The 22,374-nt window shown below is 34.5% G+C and overlaps 1 protein-coding gene across 1 annotated transcript in view; it reads right to left on the reverse strand.

The window, feature by feature from the left end:
* The window catches only part of RYR2 (ryanodine receptor 2), an 864,696-nt gene that overhangs the window by 105,777 nt on the left and 736,545 nt on the right, over positions 1-22,374 (reverse strand). Inside the window, exons 80-81 of the mRNA XM_069064486.1 lie at positions 12,291-12,390; positions 9,673-9,752 (exon numbers count right to left, since the gene is read on the reverse strand). Coding sequence (XP_068920587.1) covers positions 9,673-9,752; positions 12,291-12,390 — 180 coding nt within the window. The remainder of the gene's footprint in view (positions 1-9,672; positions 9,753-12,290; positions 12,391-22,374) is intronic.

The following is a 22,374-nucleotide window of genomic DNA, read 5'->3' on the forward strand; positions in this document are numbered from 1 at the left end:
ATCAAAGGAATTAATGAAAAGAAATGCTAGGGAAGGTGGACTAGCTATACCAGATTTCAATCTGTATTATAAAGCAGCAGTCATCAAAACTACTTGGTACTGGCTGAGGAATAGAGGAGTGGATCAATGGAATAGATTAGGCACATGAGATTCAGAAGTCAACGACTATAGTATTCTATTGTTTGATAAACCCCAAGACCCTGGTTTTTGGGATAAGAACTCACTATTTGACAAAAACTGCTGGGAAAACTGGAATATAGTATGGCAGAAACTGGGCATAGACTATTATCTAACACCATATACCAAAATCAAGTCTAAATGGGTCCATGATCTAGGTATAAAGGTTGATACTGTAATAAGTCTCGTAAAACAAGGAATAGTTTACCTGTCAGATTCGTGGAGAGGGAAAGACTTTATGACTAAACAAGAATTAGAGAATATTATAAAATGTAAAATCAATAATTTTGACTACATGAAATTGAAAATCTTCTGTACAAACAAAGCCAAAGTAACCAAGATTAAGAGGGAGATGGGAAATTGGGAAAGAATCTTTACAACCTATGTCTCTGACAAAGGACTCATTTCTAAAATATAGAGAATTGAGTCAAATTTATAAGAATACAAGTCATTCCCCAACTGATAAATGGTCAAAGGATATGAACAGGCAATTTTCAGAGAAAGAAATTAAAGATATCTATAAGCACATGAAGAAATGCTCTAAATCATTATTGATTAGAGAAATGCAAATCAAAACAACTTTGAGGTACCACATCTCACCAGTCAGATTGGCCAAGATGACAAAACAGGAAAATGACAAATGCTGGAGAGGATGTGGGCAAATTGGAACACTAATGCATTGCTGGTGGAGTTGTAAACTGATCCAGCCTTTCTGGATAGCAATCTGGAGTTATGCCTAAAGGGCTATAAATATTTTCATAGTTTTGACCCAGCAATCCCACTCCTAGGGTTATATTCCAAAGAGATCATAGAAGTGGGAGTAAGACCCATATGTACAAAAATGTGTACAGCATCTCTTTTTGTGGTGGCAAAGAATTGGAAATTAAGGGGGTGACCATCAATTGGGGAATGGCTGAACAAGTTGTGGTATGTGCATGTTATGGAATACTACTGTGCTATAAGAAACTAGGAGCAGACGGTCTTCATATTTACCTTTAGAGGCTTATACAAACTGATGCTGAGAGAGAAGAGTAGAACCAGGAGAAATTTGTACACAATTACAGACACAACATATGTGTGATGTCCAACTCTGATAGACTGGACTCTTCTCAGCATTGCAGTGATATAAGTCAATCCTTAAAGACTCATGATGGAGAGAAATATGTACATCCAGAGAAAGAACTAGAAAAAACTGAGTTTATATCCAGGTGGAAGCAAAATACCTGATCTTTTTCCTTCTCTTGTTTGGTTTTATGTCCTCTTTACTATTTTTCATTCCATCTGATACAATCTTCTTTATAACCTGACTAATGTATAATGTGAAAGTATTTACAAATCCTATACTTGACTATATACCGCCATGGTGGGGAGGGGAGGGAGAGGGAGTAAATGTGAAACTCAAGGAATTGTGGAATTGAATCCTGTAAACTAAAAGGAAACAAATTAATTAAAAAATAAATTTTAAAAAGCATAATACAAAAAAATCCCTTTCTTATACAATGGTTAAACATTTATGGGGATCATATATTTGTGTGACATAGCCACCCTGAATTGGGATGGTCCTAAAATGTACTTAAGCTCTCTCATCTTTTTGTTCATCAGTTAGTATGTAGCTCTCCTAACTCCTTCTACAAGTCTGCTAGGTTTGGGAAAATAAATGCTGTAATTTGATATTACTATTTGTCTGTCTCCTTTAACCAAACTTTTTAGAAGGTTGACAATAATCACAGTGAAAATTTTCATGGTGGTTCTTTTGCAAGATGAAGAAGATTTTCCTGAAATGATCCAATAAAGAACCATTCAATCCCCCAGTTTTTAGAGAATAGCATATAAATGGTTTCTTTTTTAACTTTGCAGGTTCTCTGAAACTTTGTAATTTTACTTTGATCAGAGAGCAAGCTTTTATTTAGTGTTTACTATTTGGCAAGTACTATGCTAAACACTGAGGATGTAACAATGACTAAAAAAGTACTTGCCCTCAGAGAGCTCACATTGTAATGGGTCAATCACATGTAAATAACTAGATACCTACAAGACATCTACAGAGTAAATGGAAAGTAATTTGAGAGGAAAAGGTCCGGGTAGAGAAGGGAATATGAGGTAATAGGAAAGGCCTCCTGCATAAAGTGAGATTTGAGCTATGAATCAAGATTTGAAGGTAGTCAGAAAAACTAAGAGGCAGAGGTGAAGAGAGAGAATATTTTAGGCAGGGGGGACAGTCAGTGTAAAGGCACAGAAATGAAATGTCTTTTGACATAAACATCAGAGGCCAATGTGGCTTTATCATGGCATGCATGCTGGGGAGTAAAGTTTAAGAAGATCAGAAAGTAACAAAGAACCAAGTCTCTAACATAGATAACTTTTTTTAAAATTTAAAGATGTCATCTTAATATCTATCCTAAATCAAACTGATCCCTTTAAAACAAATTTGAACGTCATATTTTAAAATTAATTTATTAAGGTCTTTTTATCAGTCATTTCCTATCTCATCCCCAGATCAAAGCCTTTCTTGTGACAAAATTAAATTTTAAATCTCATATAGAAACCATGTCTGAAAGTGTATATAACATGTTGTGCTGTGGTTAAACATTTATTTGCCATGAGGGAGAATGTATATTTTGTTATCTTGCCTCTAGGATCTTTACTGTTTTTTTTTTAAGTTCAATTTCCTTTTAGTGATATTTTTCATTTACATTTTTGTAACTGTGCAGTATTTTTTTCACTTGTTTTAGTCTGTATCAATTCACGCAAACTTTTCCACATTTCTCAAATTTCTCATATTTGTGACTTATCAATCTATATCATTTCATTAATTAACATAACATATATTCTTCAACCATTCTACAACTGATGGGCATCCTACTTTGTTTCCAGGTCTTTACCATAGCAAAGAATATTTTTAATAGTTTGGTACATACTGGACCTTTGTTTCTGTCTTTGACTTCCCTTGGATATAGGCACAGTAGTGGGATTTCTACATCAAAGGGTACTGGACAGGTTGGTCATCATTTTGTGTACTCACTTGGCACAGCAGATAGTGTGCTGGGTCTAATCCAACATCAGATACTTCCAAGCTATGTGACAAGTGAGTAGAGCAAGTCAATCTCTGTCTGCCTTAGCTTCTCAATTATAAAATGAGGATGATAATAATGGCACCTACATCCAAGGGCTGTTGTGAGGATTAAATGGCACAGTATATGACATAGTATGTGCCTAATAATTACTTGTTCCCTTTTTTTCTCCCTTCCCATGCTTATGCACAATTCCAAAGTGAAATCCAGAACAGACAGAACAGTTCAGACTCTACTAACAGTTCATCAGTGTGTCTGTTTTCCCATCTATCTGCTAACAGTGATTGGTCTCATCTAATAACAATAACATCTAACATTTATATAATCCCACCTAAATTTACACAGAGAAATGTGAAACTTCATAGTTTTTATATAATTTGCATTTCATTTACTCATTTGTGATTTGGACCATGTTTTTATGTGGCCATTAGAGGTTTTTGTTGTTTAGTTGTTTCAGTCGTGTATAACTCTTTGTGTCCCCATTTGGGGGTTTTCTAGGCAAAGATACTGGAGTGGTTTGCCATTTCCTTATCCAGCTCATTTTTCAGATGAGGAAAAGAAGATAAATAGGGTTAAGTAACCTGCCCAGCGTTATACATTTAGTAAGTGTCTGAGGCCACATTTGAACTCAGGATTTTCTGACTCCAGGTCTGGGTGATTTATCTACTGCGTTACCTAGGTGTCCTTATTTAGATTTTACAAGTCTTCTTTTGAAAACAGTTTGTTAATATCTTTTGACTACTTCTCTATTTCTCAAAGAGGTCTACCAAGGAATGGTTCTGGTGTAACATTTTTATAACTTTCCTGTATAACTAAAAAAAATAGGTAAGATCAAGAGCATTTTTACTGGTGATATTTGATGTAAATTTTTTTTCCTACTTTCCCATTTTTTCGAATTTTGTCTTCATTGATTTTATTTGTGAAAAAAATTAAAAATGTATAAAGTCAAAATGACTATTTGTATTTTATGATTGCTTCTCTTCCTTGGTTTGGTTAAGAGTTTTCTGTCTAGCCACAATTATGGAAAGGCTCTGATATAGTTTTTCAATGGAATGATTATTTGATAGGTCACAAATTCATGCTGTTTATTGTGACTTATAGTAGAAGATGGTGGTTTAACCCTTAATCTCTATCTAACTGTTTTCCAGTCTTTTTCAGAAGTCCATTTTAAAAAGGGAATTCTTGTTTTGAGAATTATTTGTTCCTATCATTTCACCACTTGTCCATTGTGATGAGTAATTTATTATTAGGTTTAAAAAAACCACTATTTTTGATTGATTTCTATTTCTTCTTTGGTGTGTGTGTGTATGTATGTGTGTGTGTGTGTGTGTGTGTGTGTGTGTGTGTGTATTCAACTCATGTTTGGGCATTATCACAAAGATTTGATGATAACCATTTATAATATATCTTGAAGTCTGCTTATGTCCCCTTCACTAATACTTTTTCATCATAATTCCCTTCTAGATTCTGGACCTTTTTCCTTCAAGTAAATTCTTTAATTATTTTGCCAAATTCTAAAGAGTAGCCTCTTGATAATTTGACGGAAACGGCACTAAATTTGTAATTTAATATTGTCATTTTAAGTATTGTCATGTTAAGTATTGTCATTTTTATTACATTGACATGATCACACTAAGAACAGTTACTCTCAACAGTATTTTAAATCTGCCTTTAATTTGTCATGCATATTTAGTATTTGTATTAAATAAATCTTATGTGTGTGCTAGGTTACTTCCCAGATATGTAATATATTTTGTGGTCATTTTGAAGGCAATGTCTTGTTACATTTTCTTTCTTTCCTTCTTTTTTTTTGGCTAGTATTGACCAGACATGCTGATGCTTTTTTCTGGATCACAGCATATTCTGAACAGCTGTAAAATAACTTCCTCATATTCCATAAGCAAAGCAGGGTTCTTAAAGAGTGATTTCCCTATTTTAATATTAACCCTAGTTCCCATATACAATGTAGGTATTAGCAGAATTATATATATGCATGATATGAAAAAAAAAACTTAACTGAGACAAATTAGCCATATGGGTATGAAAATGCAATGACATCTTTACTACCAAAGTAAGTTAATTTGCGATCATATTCTTAGATTGAAATACATGATATGGAATTCATGATAAGAAAAGAAGCTTTCAACTGTGAAAAATAAATATTTTTCAATTTTCAAATTTCTCTGACAAGAGATAGCCCAGAAATATGGGCAACTAAAAAAATAGATAAGATCAAGAGCCATTCTCTAATGGACAAGTGCTTAAATGACATGAAAAAAAACCATTTCTCAAAAGAATGGCAAATTATTAACAACTATATGAAATGATGCTTCAAATCACTAACAAAAGAAATACAAATTAAAGCAACTCTTGAGGTTCTACCTCATGCCTAGAGAACTGACAAAGGTGACAAAAGATGGGAAGAATGAATGGTGGTGGGGCTATGGAAAGACAGTTCCATGAATGTACTACTTCTGGAGTCATGAACTGCTTCATCTAGCCTATTAAGTAATTTGAAATTTTGCTTAAAAAATGACTAAAATACCCATACCCTGTATATGGCCCAGAGGTCCCAATGTTAGGTATATACTTCAAAATGGTCAAAGGTAGAAAAAGAGGTTCCATATAGATCAAAAGAGTCACAGAATCACTATTTATGGGAACAAAGAGCAGGAAAAAGCAGACACTGATTGGGAAATAGGTAAACAGATTATATTACATGAATGGGATAGAAAATTACTGTGATATAAAAATGATGAATATGAAGAATTCAGAGAGTCATGAGAAAGAAGCAATATGATCAATCAGTGTCAAGTCAGAAGAACCAGGAAAATAATCTATACAATGAAAGATGGCAGAGTAGAGGCAGAACCTCTGTGGGGCTCCCGCTTCCACCTTCCCCAATCCATGTAGAAGGGGACTCTGAACAAACTTTGGAGCTGCAGAACCCACAAGGTGACACAAAGAAGCTAACCTCCCACTGAGGACAGCTCGGCAGGCCGGCAGGAATCAGCCACAGCAGTGCTCTGGGAGCCAAGCCCAGGCCCCTGTGAACCAGAGGTTTTAGCCTCAGGGCAGGCCTGACCAGCCTCCAGCTGGAGGGACTCCAGATCACCAGCAGCTGTGGCTGTTTCCAGATTTATCAACACATAGATGCTAAAGATAAAGTGAGAGGTCAGTACAGTGTGGACTTTGGGACCAGTAGTGGGGAGTGCATCAGCTTTTGCCCCCAGGGAGAGAAGCTGCTGAGACGCCATGTTGGCGCCACATTGCAGCTTCAGCTCCTGGCCTCCAGAGTGTAGGGGAACCAAGCAACCAGTCTGAGAGGTTATCGCTCTTGCTTTAACCTGCTTGGATCTGGATTGCAGTCTAGGGTGGAGGCCCTGGGGTGGGTAACCAGCTTGCCAGAGCATGTGGAGGCCTCATAGAGGGCACCCAACTAATACCTCCGGCAGCTGAGAAAACCCCAGCGTTTGGGATGAAAACTCCCCTGTCTGGTGGCAGAGTCCTACTGTGGCAAAAAGCCCAGGGGTCAAGTGACTGAGGGGTGACATGACCAGAAAAAGGAAGCAAAACAAACAGAAGACTCCAACTTTAGACTCCTATTTTGGGGACAAAAAGGAGCAAAGCATGGAACAGGAGGAAGACAGTGAAGTCAGAACTCCTGCACCAAAAGCTTCAAAGGAAAATACAAGCTGGTTACAGGCCATAGAGGACCTTAAGAAGCAGATAAGAGAAGTGGAGGAAAAATTTGGAAGAGAAATGAGAATGATGCAAGAAAATTATGAACGGAGAGTCAACAGCCTGACTGAGGAAAATCACACCTTAAAAAACAGACTGACTCAATTGGCAAAAGAGGCTCAAAAAGGCAATGAGGAGAGGAATGCCTTGAAAAGCCAAATTTCCAGATGGAAAAAGAATCTCAAAAGCTCAATGAGGAGAATCGTTCCCTCAGATTTAGATTGGAGCAAAGGGAAGCTAGTGACTTTAAGAGAAATCAAGATGTTGTTAAACAGATCCAAACAAATGAAAGAATAGAAGGCAATGTGAAATATTTCATGGGAAAAACCACTGACCTGGAAAATACATCCAGGAGAGATAATTTAAAAATTATTGGACTACCTGAAAGCCATAATCAGGGAAAGAACCTAGAAATCATCCTCCAAGAAATTCACAAGGAAAATTGCTCTGATGTTTTAGAACCAGAAAGCAAAATAGAGGTTGAAAAGATCCACCGATCACTTTTGGAAAAAGACCCCAAAAAGAAAAATCCTAGGAATATTATAGCCACGTTTCGGAATTCCCAGAACCAGGAGAGAATATGACGAGCAGCCAGGAAGAAACAATTTGAATATTGTGGAAACACAATCAGGATAACACAGGATCTGGCAGCTTCTACACTGAGTGATTGAAGGGCCTGGAATAAGGATATTCCAGAGGGCAGAAGAGCTGGGATTAAAACCAAGAATCACCTACCCAGCAAAACTGAGTATCATCTTTCAGGGGAAAATATGGTCATTCAGTGGAATAGAGGACTTTCAAGCATTCTTGATGAAAAAACCAGAGGTGAATAGGAAATTTGACTTCCAGATACAAGAAGCAAGAGAAACTTGAGAAGGTAAACAGGGAAAAGAAATCATAAGCCACTGATCAAAATTGAACTATTAACCTTCCTACATGGAAAAACAATAATTGTAAATGATGAAACTCTTCTCAGTATGAAAATAGTTGAAGGGAATATATATGTCTATATCAGAGGATATACAGGTGTATGAATACATGTGTGAATGTGTGTATATATGCTTAGAGGTATTCATAGATAGAGGGTACAGGACCAATTTAATAGGAAGGGATGATACTTAAAAGGGGATATTAAGAGGTGAGAGAGGAATATAATGAGAGGAGATGGAGAGAGACAGAATGGGATAAACTATCTCATAAAGAAGAGGCAAGGGAAAAGGGTTACAATGGAGGGGAAAAATAGGAAGGCAAAAGGGAATGGGTCAACCTTATTCTCACTGAATTTGGCTTGGGGAGGGAATGAAATACACACTAGATAGGGTATCTCACCCTACAGGAGAGTAGGGAGAAGGGAATGAGAGGGGGGATGATGGAAGGGAGGGCAGGCTGGGGGAGAGGGAAGTTGGAAGCACTGACTTTTGAAAAGGGATGGGATCAAGGTAGAGAATAGAATAAGTGGGTGGTGGGATAGGAGGGAGGGTAATACAGTCTTTTACAATATATCTACTATGTTAATGTTTTGCATTAGCTACACATGTACAATCTATACAAAACTGCTTATCTTCCCAGTAAGGGTGGGTGACAAGGGAGGAAGGGAATGAATCTGGAATTCAAAGTTTTAAAATCAAATGTTTAAAATTATATATACATATATACTATTATTAATACTATCTTACATGTAATTGGGAAAGAAGATATACAGGCACTGGCGCATAGAGATCCACTATGCCCTACTTAGAAAAGTCTAAGGGTGTATGGGAGAAGATATGGGAGATAGCAGATTGGAGGAGGGGATATCTTGCGGGACTGCTATTCTGGGGTGGTGAGTAGGGGAACTGGGAGAAAATTTGTAACTCAAAATCTGGCGGAAATGAATGATGTAAATCAGAAGTTAATAAAGCATTTGAAAAATGAAAAAAAAATAATCTATACAATGACTACAACAATGGAAATGGAAAGAACAACAAAGAGAATATTGTATAATTGATGGGGAAATAATTGTAGAACATTTCATATGCCCTCAAATTCAGTTATTGTGAACATTCATGTTATTTATTGCTTTTTAAAATAAAATCCGTTTCAAATGAAGACTCACAGGGTAGGGAAGAGATATATTTGACAATGAAAATGTAAAAACAAACAATATCAATGCAAATAAAATGAAATAAAATGCAGTATTTAATTTGATGTCACTAACTAAAAGTGGCTTAGGGCTAGTCATTTAAAAAATTCAATATATTACATAAGCATTCAGATAAGTTTATCCTTATTCAGGTGATTTTAACTCTTCTGTTTACTTAAAAGCACCTGAATCATTATTAGTGAGGAAGATGAGAAGTGGAAGAATCTGACTATATAACATTAATGCATCATGTAGTAAAAATGTATATATCACTTCAAAATATACAAAGTAACCTAAGTACATTAATTATCTCATTAGATTCTTATACCCTTGAAAAGTAGGTATAAGTATTTTATAAATGAGAATTGAGACTCAAAAGAGTTAAATAAGTTGTTCATGGTCATAATTATCAGAGATATTTTTTGAATCAGGTCTTCCTGACCACCCTATTTACCAAATTTCTGAATATATATTCTATTCATTTAGAACACTACATTATATAGTTACTAATGCTAAATTAACTAGGCCATGGTAAAATTAGAAAGATTTTTAAGAAATTACCTGTTGTACTGTAGAATTTCCCCCATTTAAGATGGCGATTCCAAGCTTCAGTGTAGCAGCTACCATTGGTCCAGTTTCACCTTAAAAATATGAAGGCATTATTTTCTAGATCATTTTAAATCTATTACACTAATTTATTCTGACTACACACATGTACTACCAACTACTGATTATTTATATAATTATTATTGTTCTTTTATGTTATCTTATTGACTAGCAATGACGATGGCAATAATACCATAATACAATTCAACACGATATCACTATCATTGCCTTACATGTTTATAGAACATAAGTGACTTAACTTATTTAATTAAAGAAAAAATATCTCTTGTGGAACTTTGATATCAGCTTCTCTGTTTGCAAAATAAACTCAACATGGTATACTATCTAGGGGGAGAAAAAAAAACAACTATCTAGGAAATTTTTTTTTTTTGCTTTTTGGAGGGTAGTTGGGGTTAAGTGACTTGCCCAAGGTCACAAGGCTAGTTTTTGTGTTAAGTGTCTGAGGCCAGATTTGAACTCAGGTCCTCCTGACTCCAGGGCCAGTGCTCTATTCACTGAGCCACCTAGCCACCCCTAGGAAATATTTTTTAAAAATAGGGTATATTTGGCCTAAAGGACTGACTTATTTTTAAAATAATAGTAGCCTAAAGCCTTGGGTTATAAAACTAAACACACTTGATGAAATAATTTTAAAAGTAATATATGTGGAATAAGACTTTGTTATAAAGAATTTTTAAAAGTAAGATCATTATGAAGATTCACTTAATACTGATGGATCTTAAAAAATTAAGTTAACTGTACCATATGGGATATTAATATTTGAATTTTATTCATACTCATATCAGAAATAAAGATCATCTTCATAACTACATAATTACTTTTTCATTGAAAATTATTTTTTCAATGATCTGCATTATGAGTCTATACAAAAATGACCAATGAGGGATGAATTCTTAGAGCATGTTGACAGAGCATATAACCCCCCTTCTACTAATTCACATGGAACCTTGGTGAATTTGTTTTTGTTCCTACTTAATAGAGGAGTCACTTCCCTCCCCATTTCAGTGCATGCTAGTTTACTCATTAAACTAACATGGTGCTTACTAACATTAATAATGCAAGAATCTTGTATATATTATGTCAACATATGCTTGAAGATCTGACCACACAGATCTACAAAAAAACTCTGGGTAATGATTAATTAATGAAAAATACTAGCATCAAAAACTGTTATTTCTATGATGAGTTTGCTAAGTGAGTAACTTAAACCCTACAACTCTCAACATGTCTTTTCACTCTGAAACTGACTCTTCCTGTTAGTTTCTCTGTTTCTATTTATCAAACCTTTGATTCTTCTACCACGTTTACAATATAGGAATCATTCTTGACTTTTCATTCTTTTCCACTTTGCATAGTCAATCCACTGCCAAGCCTTGTTGATTACATCTCCTAAGCATCTCTCACAACTGTTTCTTTCTCTCTACTTATACCACAACAATCTTAGTCTAGGCTCTTACCACTTCTTGCCTGAACTACTGCAATAGCTTCTTTAGTGGGCTTCCTATATCCAGCTTCTCCCCTCTCCAATCCATCCTCCCCATTGCTGCCAAACTGATATTTCTAAAGCTTAAGTCTTAACTGCATCACTGGAATTTCACTACCTCTAGAAAATAATAACATGGGTTTTGTCTGGAAAATATCTGGAATTTAAAGCCCTTTACAATATGGCTATCCTTTCAAGTTGATGACATGTTCCTCCTTTTTAGATAACATGTGCTCCATCCCAACTGTCCTGGCATATATGAATAATAGTACATTCCAACCTCTGCCTCTGGACATTTTGCCTCAGCTATTCTTCATACCTGGGATGCCCTACCTCCTCCCTTATACTTCTTGGAATCCCTAGTTCCCTTTAAGGTTCAGTTTAAGGCTGATCTCCTTCAAGAGGCCCTTTATGATTGATTTCCCCTTAAACATTATCCCCTAAATTGCTATGTATTTATTTTGTATTTAACCAGTATTTCATTTTCTGTGAATATATTATATTCCCCTAGCATAAAGTAAGTTTTTTGAGGCCAAGTATAATCTTACTTCTTACTTTCTATTCCCAGTGCCTGGCATATAGTAGATTAAAAAAAAATACTGGTTAATTGACATAATGGACAGATTTCAAAATGTTGATAGAGATCAGGGTTTTTTTTTCTTCAGTAAGAATTCTGAGGGAAGATCTGTATAGATGAGGGAAAAGGGAAAATGAGCTGAGGATTCAATAAATGATGAAAGTTGAAATTTGATAAATAGCCAAAAAGCAAAAAAAAGGGGGGGGCATGGCTAGTTGGTGCAGTGAATAGAGCACTGGCCCTGGAGTCAGGAGGAAATGAGTTCAAATCTAGCCTCAGACACCATAAAAAAAAATCTAGCCATGTGACCTTGGAGAAGTCACTTAATCCCAATTGCCCTACCTTGCCCCTCCAAAAAGAAAAAAAAAATGATAAATAGGAGCCTAAAATACCCATTAAAAGAACCATTTTCTGGACATAAATAAGAAATTTACAAAAAGAGATCACAATGAAGAAAGAAGACTTAAAGGAGAGTCTTTTACAAGTCCTTACCTTTGCTGGCACTGATAGTCTGTAGCACCATTTCAGCAGCCCCTCTGTCATGTAATCGTGCTTGCTGGTATAGGAGTTTTTGCTTTTCCATTTCTTTTTCCTGAATACAAATCCCAATCATTTATGTTGTGGTCATCAGTGAACATAAAAGATGTCTAAAGACCATAATTTTTAAAGTCATCTCTTCATGTATGGGCTCTATGACAACATTATGAACCATTTCAATACAAACAATGTTACTGAACAGATATCAACATATTCAACTCAATTTCCCCCTTTTTTACTTTTTACAATATACTTTTAGTGCTGGTTTATTAGGATGAAATTTCTCAATTGTGAATTGTTCGATCAGCCCAAAGCATGTATCAGAGTTTTGTAGTACTTCGTTAAACTTGCACTTTTTGAATTGTATTTTTGTGCATTTATTTTTCACATTTTTAGTAATCTCCCATGACATGGACCATAACTTGATACTGCTCAGCAAATGACTCGAGTTGCAAGTTGTCACTGAATCACAGAAAAGCTTGATCTGAGACATCTTGGAGTTTAACCAAAATTGAAAGCTAATATAAAAAGAGGTAGATTTCAACTAAGTAGTGTGCTTATCATACTGATCACCCCAATCACATTGATCCCCAAAGAATAAAGAATGCAATGTGCCTTTATATTTTGCATTCTCTGGTGGTAACAAACGATACTGCATGGCGCTGCTGGAGCAATGATTGAAGTTTGTTCTTTTCCATTTAAACTACCACTGAAAACATAAAGAAGAAAATAAAAATAAAATATAAAGGCACAGCAAGTTCAAGACTAGAATGATCATTCACTTGAGCAATCCAGTTCGCTGGAGAATTGAGACGGACTAAGCAGTATAAGTTGCAAAATGAAAGTTGCATAGAGCCCTTTGACAGCGAGTCCATCAGAATGGCGTGGTAGAAAAGCTTAGTCAATGGGACATGAAACAGTCAATTAGTATCATGTCCAAAAACACAACGGCCAAAACATATATGACCTAAGAGCAGGAACAGCTGCAGCAGAAGTAGCCAGAGTGACAGCTTTGCTGCCATAAACTTTCCATCCAAAGTACGGAAATAGACACTGGAAGATGGAAGAGGTTTAAAAAATGAAGGCTTGCTAGTTACATAATATGAAAAATAAAGTAAACTAAAAGGAGGGGGAAAAATAAATGGGCTCAAACAAATGAAAAAAGAAACCTTTAAATCAAAAGCAACCAACACAGACATTTATGCTGTTACCAGAGAGTTCTCGCCGAGGCTGGCAAATTTGTTTCTTAAATCTTTGATAATATCGTGCTGCGAAAACAAAATTGATCAGGTTTTTTTTTTTTCACACTACAGTTAGCACTCCTGTGGTTAATTTTTATTTTTCTCTTAAATTATGTGATAGGCCTAAATGGAAGCATAGAAAAGAAAAAAAAAGGCAGCTTTGCTTTATATGTAGCCATGCTAACATCTAAAAAGTTTGCCTTCATGTTTAAACCTCTTCCTGTGAAGTAAAAAAAAAAAAAAAAAAAAAAACAAAACGAAAACAAAACCACACACACATACACAAAACTATATTGTTGTTACAACACAGTTTCAGGAAAACTGAAAGAAAACCCTTTTGTCTGCTCTTCAGGTACTGCTTAAAACTGATGAGCAACATTTGATTCTTCTTTTTAGACCCAACAATCTTTTACTTTCCTTCCACTGCTAGAGCTGCTTACAGTATTTGTTTCCTGCTTAAATGACTTAGGTTTTGTTAAAGAAAAGCTTTTCAATAGAAGAATGGTAAGAAAATACAGTAACACAAACACCAAATCATTACCACCAGCAAAAGAATGAAGGGATGAGAAGAGATGTAGGTAGAGAAAAGGCCAGTTCCTGTGTTGGTACAAGAGAACAAACGAAGACAGCCTTCAGGTTGACTTGACAAACAACCACCGAACATGGGCTTAGGTGAGTAAAAATGCTCAAAGATGGACTATCAGCTGAATATGATAAAGTATACTGACTGTAAACATTATTTGAAGATTCTATTTATTGCTTTGTATATACAACACCTAGCATTGGGGTAACTTATGTATACTTTTTTGGAAGATGAAAAGACTCACTTTGAGCAAGCATCCAAGCAAAAGGTATACTGAGAGAGATCTGCCAGGTCAATCTTATCCCTATTGGACACCATTAATGGCTACATTTTTCGATTGAGTAGCAATCAATAATTCTTCTCTAGTGCATCATTTTCTCTAAGAATTGCCTAGTCTATTTCATGGAATCTCTTATTAACTAAAAAGTATGTCATAACTTTAAAGACTTGAAAGCCTTATAAAAATGTTTAGTATAATAAATGTGAACCAAGTAGAAGAAAGTAAGATTTCTTTTACTTTAGGATATAAGAGCCAGGGGAAAATACAATTTACTACAGAAGTATTTCCATTTTTCTTCTAGTTCATGTTTTTTTTTTCTAGCAAATTTTAGGAAAGTGCTACAATTCTGGTATCTTAGGTGAATGATTTAACTTTCTAAAAAATTACTATAATCAGAATAAAATGCAGGAAATTGTAGAGCAATTGTCAAATGGAAACAGACAACTGATGCTCCCAGAAATCATTCTATGGAGGGTGTTTTATTTATTTATTTTTATTTAGGGTAGCTCTTGATTTATGAAAGGCAGCATGGTATAGTGGAAAGATAGCCCTGGAGTCAGAAATACTTTGGCTCAAGTCCTGCCTCTTTCATAAACTGTGTGGCCCTGGACAAAAAAAAATTTTAACTGCTCACTACCCCAAGCAATTTTCTAAACTTATAAACTGCATATGCCAAACTTTACTGGTAAGTAGGAATTCTTCACTAAGAATTCCCTTTATCAATTAAATCACAGATTTGGTTAAAAACAGAAAAATCACACCTGAATGTGAGGTAGCTTTCAATTTCAGATTCAGGTTATATGAATTGGTTATTCTACAATTATGGAATTTTGCCAGGGTTATAGAAAGGAGAGAAGCATTTTGAAAAAAATAAAGTTAATTTAAATTTATCCCCAGACAAAGAATATTGATTTTAGAATGTGAGAGAATTAAGAATCATTAGATGTTATCACAAATAGGTTGTGCTGTCTCTCTCAAGAGCAGATTCATCTATGAGTGAGATAAGAGATGTGATCTTAGCATCTGAATTTGAAATACTAATCAAACAACAGTTTCTTTTCATCATAACAAGTTTGCAATTAAATCTCTCTCTCATATTTTTTTAGTGTATCTCAAGCAACTGGCATTAAAGGAATGAAACAAAATAAGACAATTCTCAACAAAGAGCACAGTCCTTTTGCATCTTCAATAGTCTGTCCAAAGTTAAGACAAAGAAGATAGAAGAAAACAAGAAGCAGAAATAATAATGGCACTTTATTTCTTGGAGGTCAGAGTTCTTCTAATCCAATTTTCCAGAGTAGAGAAGGTTATATATGTTTTAAACTACAATTTTTGAGCAATATAGTACATTCCTTCTTTCAGGAAGGACAATTTTCAGTTCTTGCTGGAATATTTACAAGTGGCCATTGTAGCTAAAGGCTGATGATTTTAATCTGTGGTTATGGTTCCTATAGAGCCCAATAATCTTCAGTATAGGTGTTTTCAAGTCTTCCATGTTTTCTGAGAAAAAAATTTTTCATATTTATTATAAGTCACATTTACCTTAAGATTTCTACTACATGTTTTAAGGAAGCAAGTTGTGATCTTAGAAGAGAATGCACTTTCATGAAGTGAATTGTGTATTTTTAAATCCAAAAGGAAATGTTTGAAAATAAAAATGTTATTTTATTTGACATGTTTTAAAGAACTCACAATATACTAGAGATATAGAGAAGATCTGTACAGAATGAATTCTTTACTTTCTAAACAGGATAATAAAAAGGTACTGATGGACAGAAAACTGAATTTGACAATTACATGCAAGAAAGATGGTAATAAAGTGGCAAGAATTTGCTAATTAATGATACTTATTCAGATCATTAATGTATAAAACAAAAAAGAAATCTGGATACTCTACAGTGCCACAGACACTAAAAAGCTAAGTTTTTGGAATGTTACTTCTTTGTGAAAAATGAAATTCTGTATACATTATAGAGAAAATAATTATGTTGTCCTATTTATTCAATATACTGAATATACATAATAAATAATTTATAAACTAATGTTGACTTGATTGCATGAAAGTATCTTGTGATGTTAATATTTTTTGTTAATGCAATCTAAAGAAAACCAAATTACAGGTGATACAGCATTTGGTAGTTTTCTCCTATGAGAAGATGTCAAAGCCAACACGACATCAATATTCTTTTTGTATACATTCCATTTTTGGACAATGAGTTCTTTAGGAGAAAATACATACAAATACAAGTTACACTGATTAAAATACTTTTAGTTTGATGGTCAACTAATTTTATTTTCACATTTCATGATAACAGTTTCTCCTTGTGCTTTACTCTCCAATTCTACTAAAATTTTCCTACACTTTTGTTTCTCAATATTCAAAAAGACATCCTTAAAATGATCAACTTGAAATTGTCCAAATCTAGCATGATTCTAGCATGGAGATTTCTTAAACATTTAACAATTATAATCACTGGAATCTTAGTTTACTTCACATGACATTTTGCTTGATATCACAACGTAGTGTCTTTATCCAAGCTTTCTGCATTAAAATACTGTAGCAAGTAATTGCAAAAAGACTGTCATGAACAATAAAAATATGAAAAGAATTAAACTTATTGAAGAGGGAAGCAAGGTGAAGGGAACAAGCATTCATTTATAAAGTGCCTACTATATACCAGACACAGTGCAAAGCAGTTGATAAGCACTATCTTTCTTTTTATTTGATTGAAGATTCAGAAGATTAAATCAACAAAGAGTAGAATGGGTTTTCTAAATTATACTTCTATATTATTTAGAATACAGAAATGTGATCAAATTATTTTGAACAGTTATGCTTTTGTAGGAATGTTTGTGGAATATTCAGCTTATTCTCAATTACTTTTAAAAGTATGTTAAAAAAAGAGAATATATAGCTAAGATAAAACAGCTTTTATAACTCAGTATTTTGTTGACAGATTCTGTACTAAACTACAAAAGGAATGTCAAGGTGGAGCAGTGAATAGAGTAGGGAGCCTGAAGTTGGGAAGAATCACCTTTCTCAGTTCAAAACTGGCCTCAGACATTTAGTAGCTATGTGATCTTGGGCAATTCATTTAATCCTCTTTGCCTCAGTTTTCTCATCTGTAACATGAGCTGAAGAAGGAAATTGCAAGCCAGTCCAGTATTTTTGCCAAGAACATCATAAATGAGATCATGAAGAGTTGGACACCACTAAAAAGATTTACCAATAACAGAAAATGATAAGAAATGCTGTTATGTCACATTCTTTAGGGTAGCCAATAATGTCTATCAGTGTGGTATATTGCATGCTGCACATATTTTCTGACTTTCTCAATCACTTTGGCGATCCTGTCCCCTTTCTTTAAAAAATATCCATTATTATATGCAATGCCTACTTGGTAAAGTGATACTGGGGGAAAATTTTGTGATGTAAAAAACAACATAAACGAATAAAATTTATTTTAGGAAAGAAAATATATAAGAAGAATTATGTAATATAATACAGAAAATATTTACTCTATATTTCCTTTCCTAAGAAATACACACACATATACACATAATACATAATATGTATATATATGTATATGCATATATATAGGCAAAATAGAGAATAGAAAAAATCTGGCTAATTAGAATGATGGTGCATGATAAAGAGAATCTTCTCATAAAGATGTTAAAAAAGAAAAAATGTGTACATATTCAACAACAACTCTGAATAATTTTGGTCAAAAATAAGCTGTAAAAATTGGCATCTTGGCTATCAGGCAGTTACAATTAAAGGAATTTTACTGTACTCTTGGCGGGGGGTGGGATCTCTAGTACTGTTTCTGTAGTGGAACGGAGTTATTTTTTTTCTCTCAGTTATGTTTTATTTGCAAATGATCTATAAAAGTCACAGGAAGGAGAGAAAAAGCTTCTTTCATGTTACCAATATTTTAATAGTTATAAGCGCCATTTTAGAACTTATTTGAAGAGGAAAAGTTTTCTTGTGTGCAACTAATCACAAATGTCACACTTTTTAATTTAAAATATATTAGACATTACCCAGTTCAAATCCCTAATTTAAAAAATAAGGAAGCTGAGTTCCAGAAAGATTAGTCAATTTGGCCAAGGTCAAAAAGAAAATAAATAGCAAAGCTTGGAATAAAATTTAGGTTTCTTGATTCATATCATGCTCTTTTAACTGTATCATGATGAAAAGGCTATCTCTGTATATTCCTACTTTTGAACAAGAAAGGGGACTGAATTAAATGTAGTTAATATTACACCTATATGCTTCAACTAGGTTTATTATACTACACAAAATAAACATAACTATATTTAAACATATATGTTGTTATATAGTTCAGTATCTATATCCACATTTCCTTATGCTTACAATCTCAAGAAGTGCTCTACACATCCCAAAATACTGACACATCAATTCTCTGTTATTTTTATATGAGATAAACCTAAATGAGATAAAACTAAACATAGGAATTTGGGAGCATAATGGGGTGTGGGAAGTGAAGGAGAACATCATAATCTTTCCATTCTGGCTGCCCCACAGCCGTATGTTTGATACTTATATAGAGAGTTTAGGCCAAGGGAAGTCATAGTCACACTGTAGTCCAACCACATCTGGAGTATTATGTTGAATTTTGGGCAACATATGTGAAAAGATTGCTATGGGATGGACAGAGGGCAACCAAGACAGTGATGCGTCTAGAGATCATATCATATGAGCATAAATTATAGGAATGTTTGATATTTAAAGTGGATAAGAGAAGATTTAAGGGGCCAATGCAGCTGTTTTCAAATATCTGGAAAAGGATTATGTGTAAAGGGTACAAGATTTGCATTGTTTGGTTGCAGTAGATAAACTAGGAGCACAATGGACAAAAGGTGCTGAGAGGCAAATATCCTTTTTATGGGGAAACTTTTTAGCAATTAGAATTCTTCCAAAGTGTAATGGATTTCCTAAGGAGGGGGTAGGTTCCTCTTTTCTAAAGGTCTTTGAGAAGATGCTAGGTGATAACCACTTGGGAGGCATGTTGTAGAATGGTCTCTAGTTTACCAGGTATTGGTTGGAGATTTTTCTTTAAATTCTGAGATTCTCTGATACCTTCTATATCACACAATGCCTGCTTATATTTAATACACCAGATAATGAGTGAATCTCACCATGAGAATGAATTCTATCACAAATGAAAATAATTCTATCTTTACATATGTGCCTTTCTCTTAAAGAAGAAGAAAACCCCTGACTGGAATATTACCATGCTGTTTATATGCTTTTATGATAATAGAATTAAGTGCTGGAAGAGGTCATAGGAATTATCTAACCAAAATCCCTCATTTAACAAATGAGGATACTTAGGCCAAGAGATATTAAGGGATTTGCTTAACATCCCATAGGTAATAAGCACATAAGTAGGATTCAAATCCAGGTGTCTGACTCAAAATCCAATGTTCTTGAAGGTAGATGGATTGTCTACCAAATGTGATCCTGTTTCTAAATTCATGATTATAATTCATCAGTAAGATTCTGAGAGCTTTATGAAATTTCCAAATATATTAGGATATAAAATGAAATCAAATAGCAGATGTTAATATCAAATTTTCACACACAAAACAACCTGTGACTAGAAAATTGGTCACCCAAAACACAAGCACAGGGCATTTTTCACATGTTCATACTATCTATTGTTTAACAATTTGTTCACTATTCAAAATATATCCACTGTGTGCCAACTGTGATAGACACACAAAAAGGAATAAAGTACAGCTCATCCACTCAAGGAGCTTAAAATCTGGTAGGAGAAAGAGGTCACATAAAAAATAACTGACAAAAGGTACATTTCTCAGTCCACAATAATAATTTTAAAAATGATGAGAGTTCTGAGGACTCTTGCATGATTGCAGTTCTCAGGGAAGATTTCATATAGAAGGGAGCAACTGAAGCAGGACTTGAAGAACAGTTAGAACTTAAATAGGAAGGACATTTACTACAGAGCAATGAGAAGGAGAAACCATCACAAGTGAATAGTTAACTATCTAAAGAGTTTGGTCTTCTACAGCTTCCTGTTCTGAGATAATGATTAGCACTTTGGTATTCTAATATTTGTTTCATCTCATGGATGTATTAATACTAATTAGAATTTATATAGAATCTAATGTATGCAAAGTGCTTGATCTCATTTGAGCTTCAGAACAATTATATAAGGATGGTATTATTATTATTATAATTTTATAGATGAAGAAATTGAGTGAGGTTTAGTGACATGCTAAGGGTAACAGAGCTATTGAATGTCTGAGGCAGAATTTGAATGTAGGTCTTCTTGACTCCAAGTGCAGTACTCTGTCAATCAAGTGACCTAGTGGATAGTACCTTGAACTCAAAATCAGGAAGACCTGTGTATAAATAATGAATCTAGCACTTACTAGCTGTGTTCCTGGAAAAGTCCATTAACCTCTGTCAGACTCAGTTTACTCATCTAGAAAATGATAATAGCACCTATATCACACAGTTTTTGTGAGCATCAAATGTGATCATGTATGTAAACCATGAAGTACTATACTCATTATTATCTTGTACTGTGCCAACTGTTTGTGGGTACTGCATCCAATGATGATGCAGTCTGCAACCCACCCACTTCTGCATATCCTATTGGACTCTTGTCCACTGATCCTCCAATAAATGTCACCAATGACTACCCAATTAACTAGAGCAAAGGTAGGGAACCTGTGGCCTTGAGGTCACATGTGGCCCTCTAGGTCCTTGGGTGCAGCCTTTTGACTGAGTTCAAGTTTTACACAACAAATTCCTTTGTTAAGGGGATTTGTTCTGTGAAGTTTGAATTCAGTGAAAGGGCTACACTTGAGGACTTAGAGGGGTACATGTGGCCTAAGGCTGCAGGTGCCCCATCCCTGAACTAGAGTTTTTTGAATTCTCTTGAGGTTGTTTAGATACAAATGTAGTGCAAATACTGTCCATTGGTTATCTCTCATTCTTGCTACAAGTTTGGCGCATCTTTACTGACTCCTTACCTCCAGTAATAATAAGTTTCTCCAATGATATCTATTACATTTTCCTGTGACATATGTAATATGTTGCCATCTGCTTATACCCACCACATCTGTCTTCATTGTGCTTTATATGATGATCAGTTTCATCTGTTTGGAGCTGGTAACATTCCATGACAGCTATACAACATCACCCAGAATAATGATGGTTTTTTAAAAATGGACCTTTGTTTTAAGAAGCAGTTTGGAATTCTTAAAAGTACTAGGAATTTTCCTAAATGTAATCCAAACTGCTCTCCTGCTCCTATTTGGTTCTTGGCCCAACTCATTTTCTTTTTGTAGTGTCCGTCCAAGATATCTGTACTGATGGAAAAACTACATAGGCTGCCTATCCAGTTATTATAGTTTCAATAGCAGGTATTGTTCATATACTAAATACTTAACATAGTAGTTAATAAGTTATCAATGAATGAATGTTACTGTTTAACTGATGGGATACATGTGATAAGTGTACCTTAATTAAATGCCAAATGACAAGAAGTTATTTAGATTAGGATAGTTAAGGACCCATACACTGTGGAAGAGACTTATTGGTTATAAACATTAAGCTATCAATGTGAAAGAGAGAGAATGGAGGAAGACAATCACCATCAAATTACTTCTGTACACCTATAAGTTGTCATTTCCTGAATGTACATTAGACTTCAGCCTCCACTGCTTTTGATTTAGCTTCTGTGACCTTCTTCTCTAATATTTCTCATTCATATTTACTATTAAAACAATTGCCCTAGAGTAATTCCTCCTTATATCACTTCTCTTTTTAAAATTTCCCTATATCTTGGTTAATGACAACTGTTGTACAATAAATTCTAGTCAATTCTCACTCTTCTTGATCTCTCTGAAGCCTCTGATACTGCTGATCACTCT

The sequence above is a fragment of the Petaurus breviceps genome, unplaced genomic scaffold (assembly GCF_028583685.1).
Source record: "Petaurus breviceps papuanus isolate PSGF00001 unplaced genomic scaffold, PetGlider_PUasm1.0 90633, whole genome shotgun sequence".
NCBI lineage: Eukaryota > Metazoa > Chordata > Mammalia > Diprotodontia > Petauridae > Petaurus > Petaurus breviceps.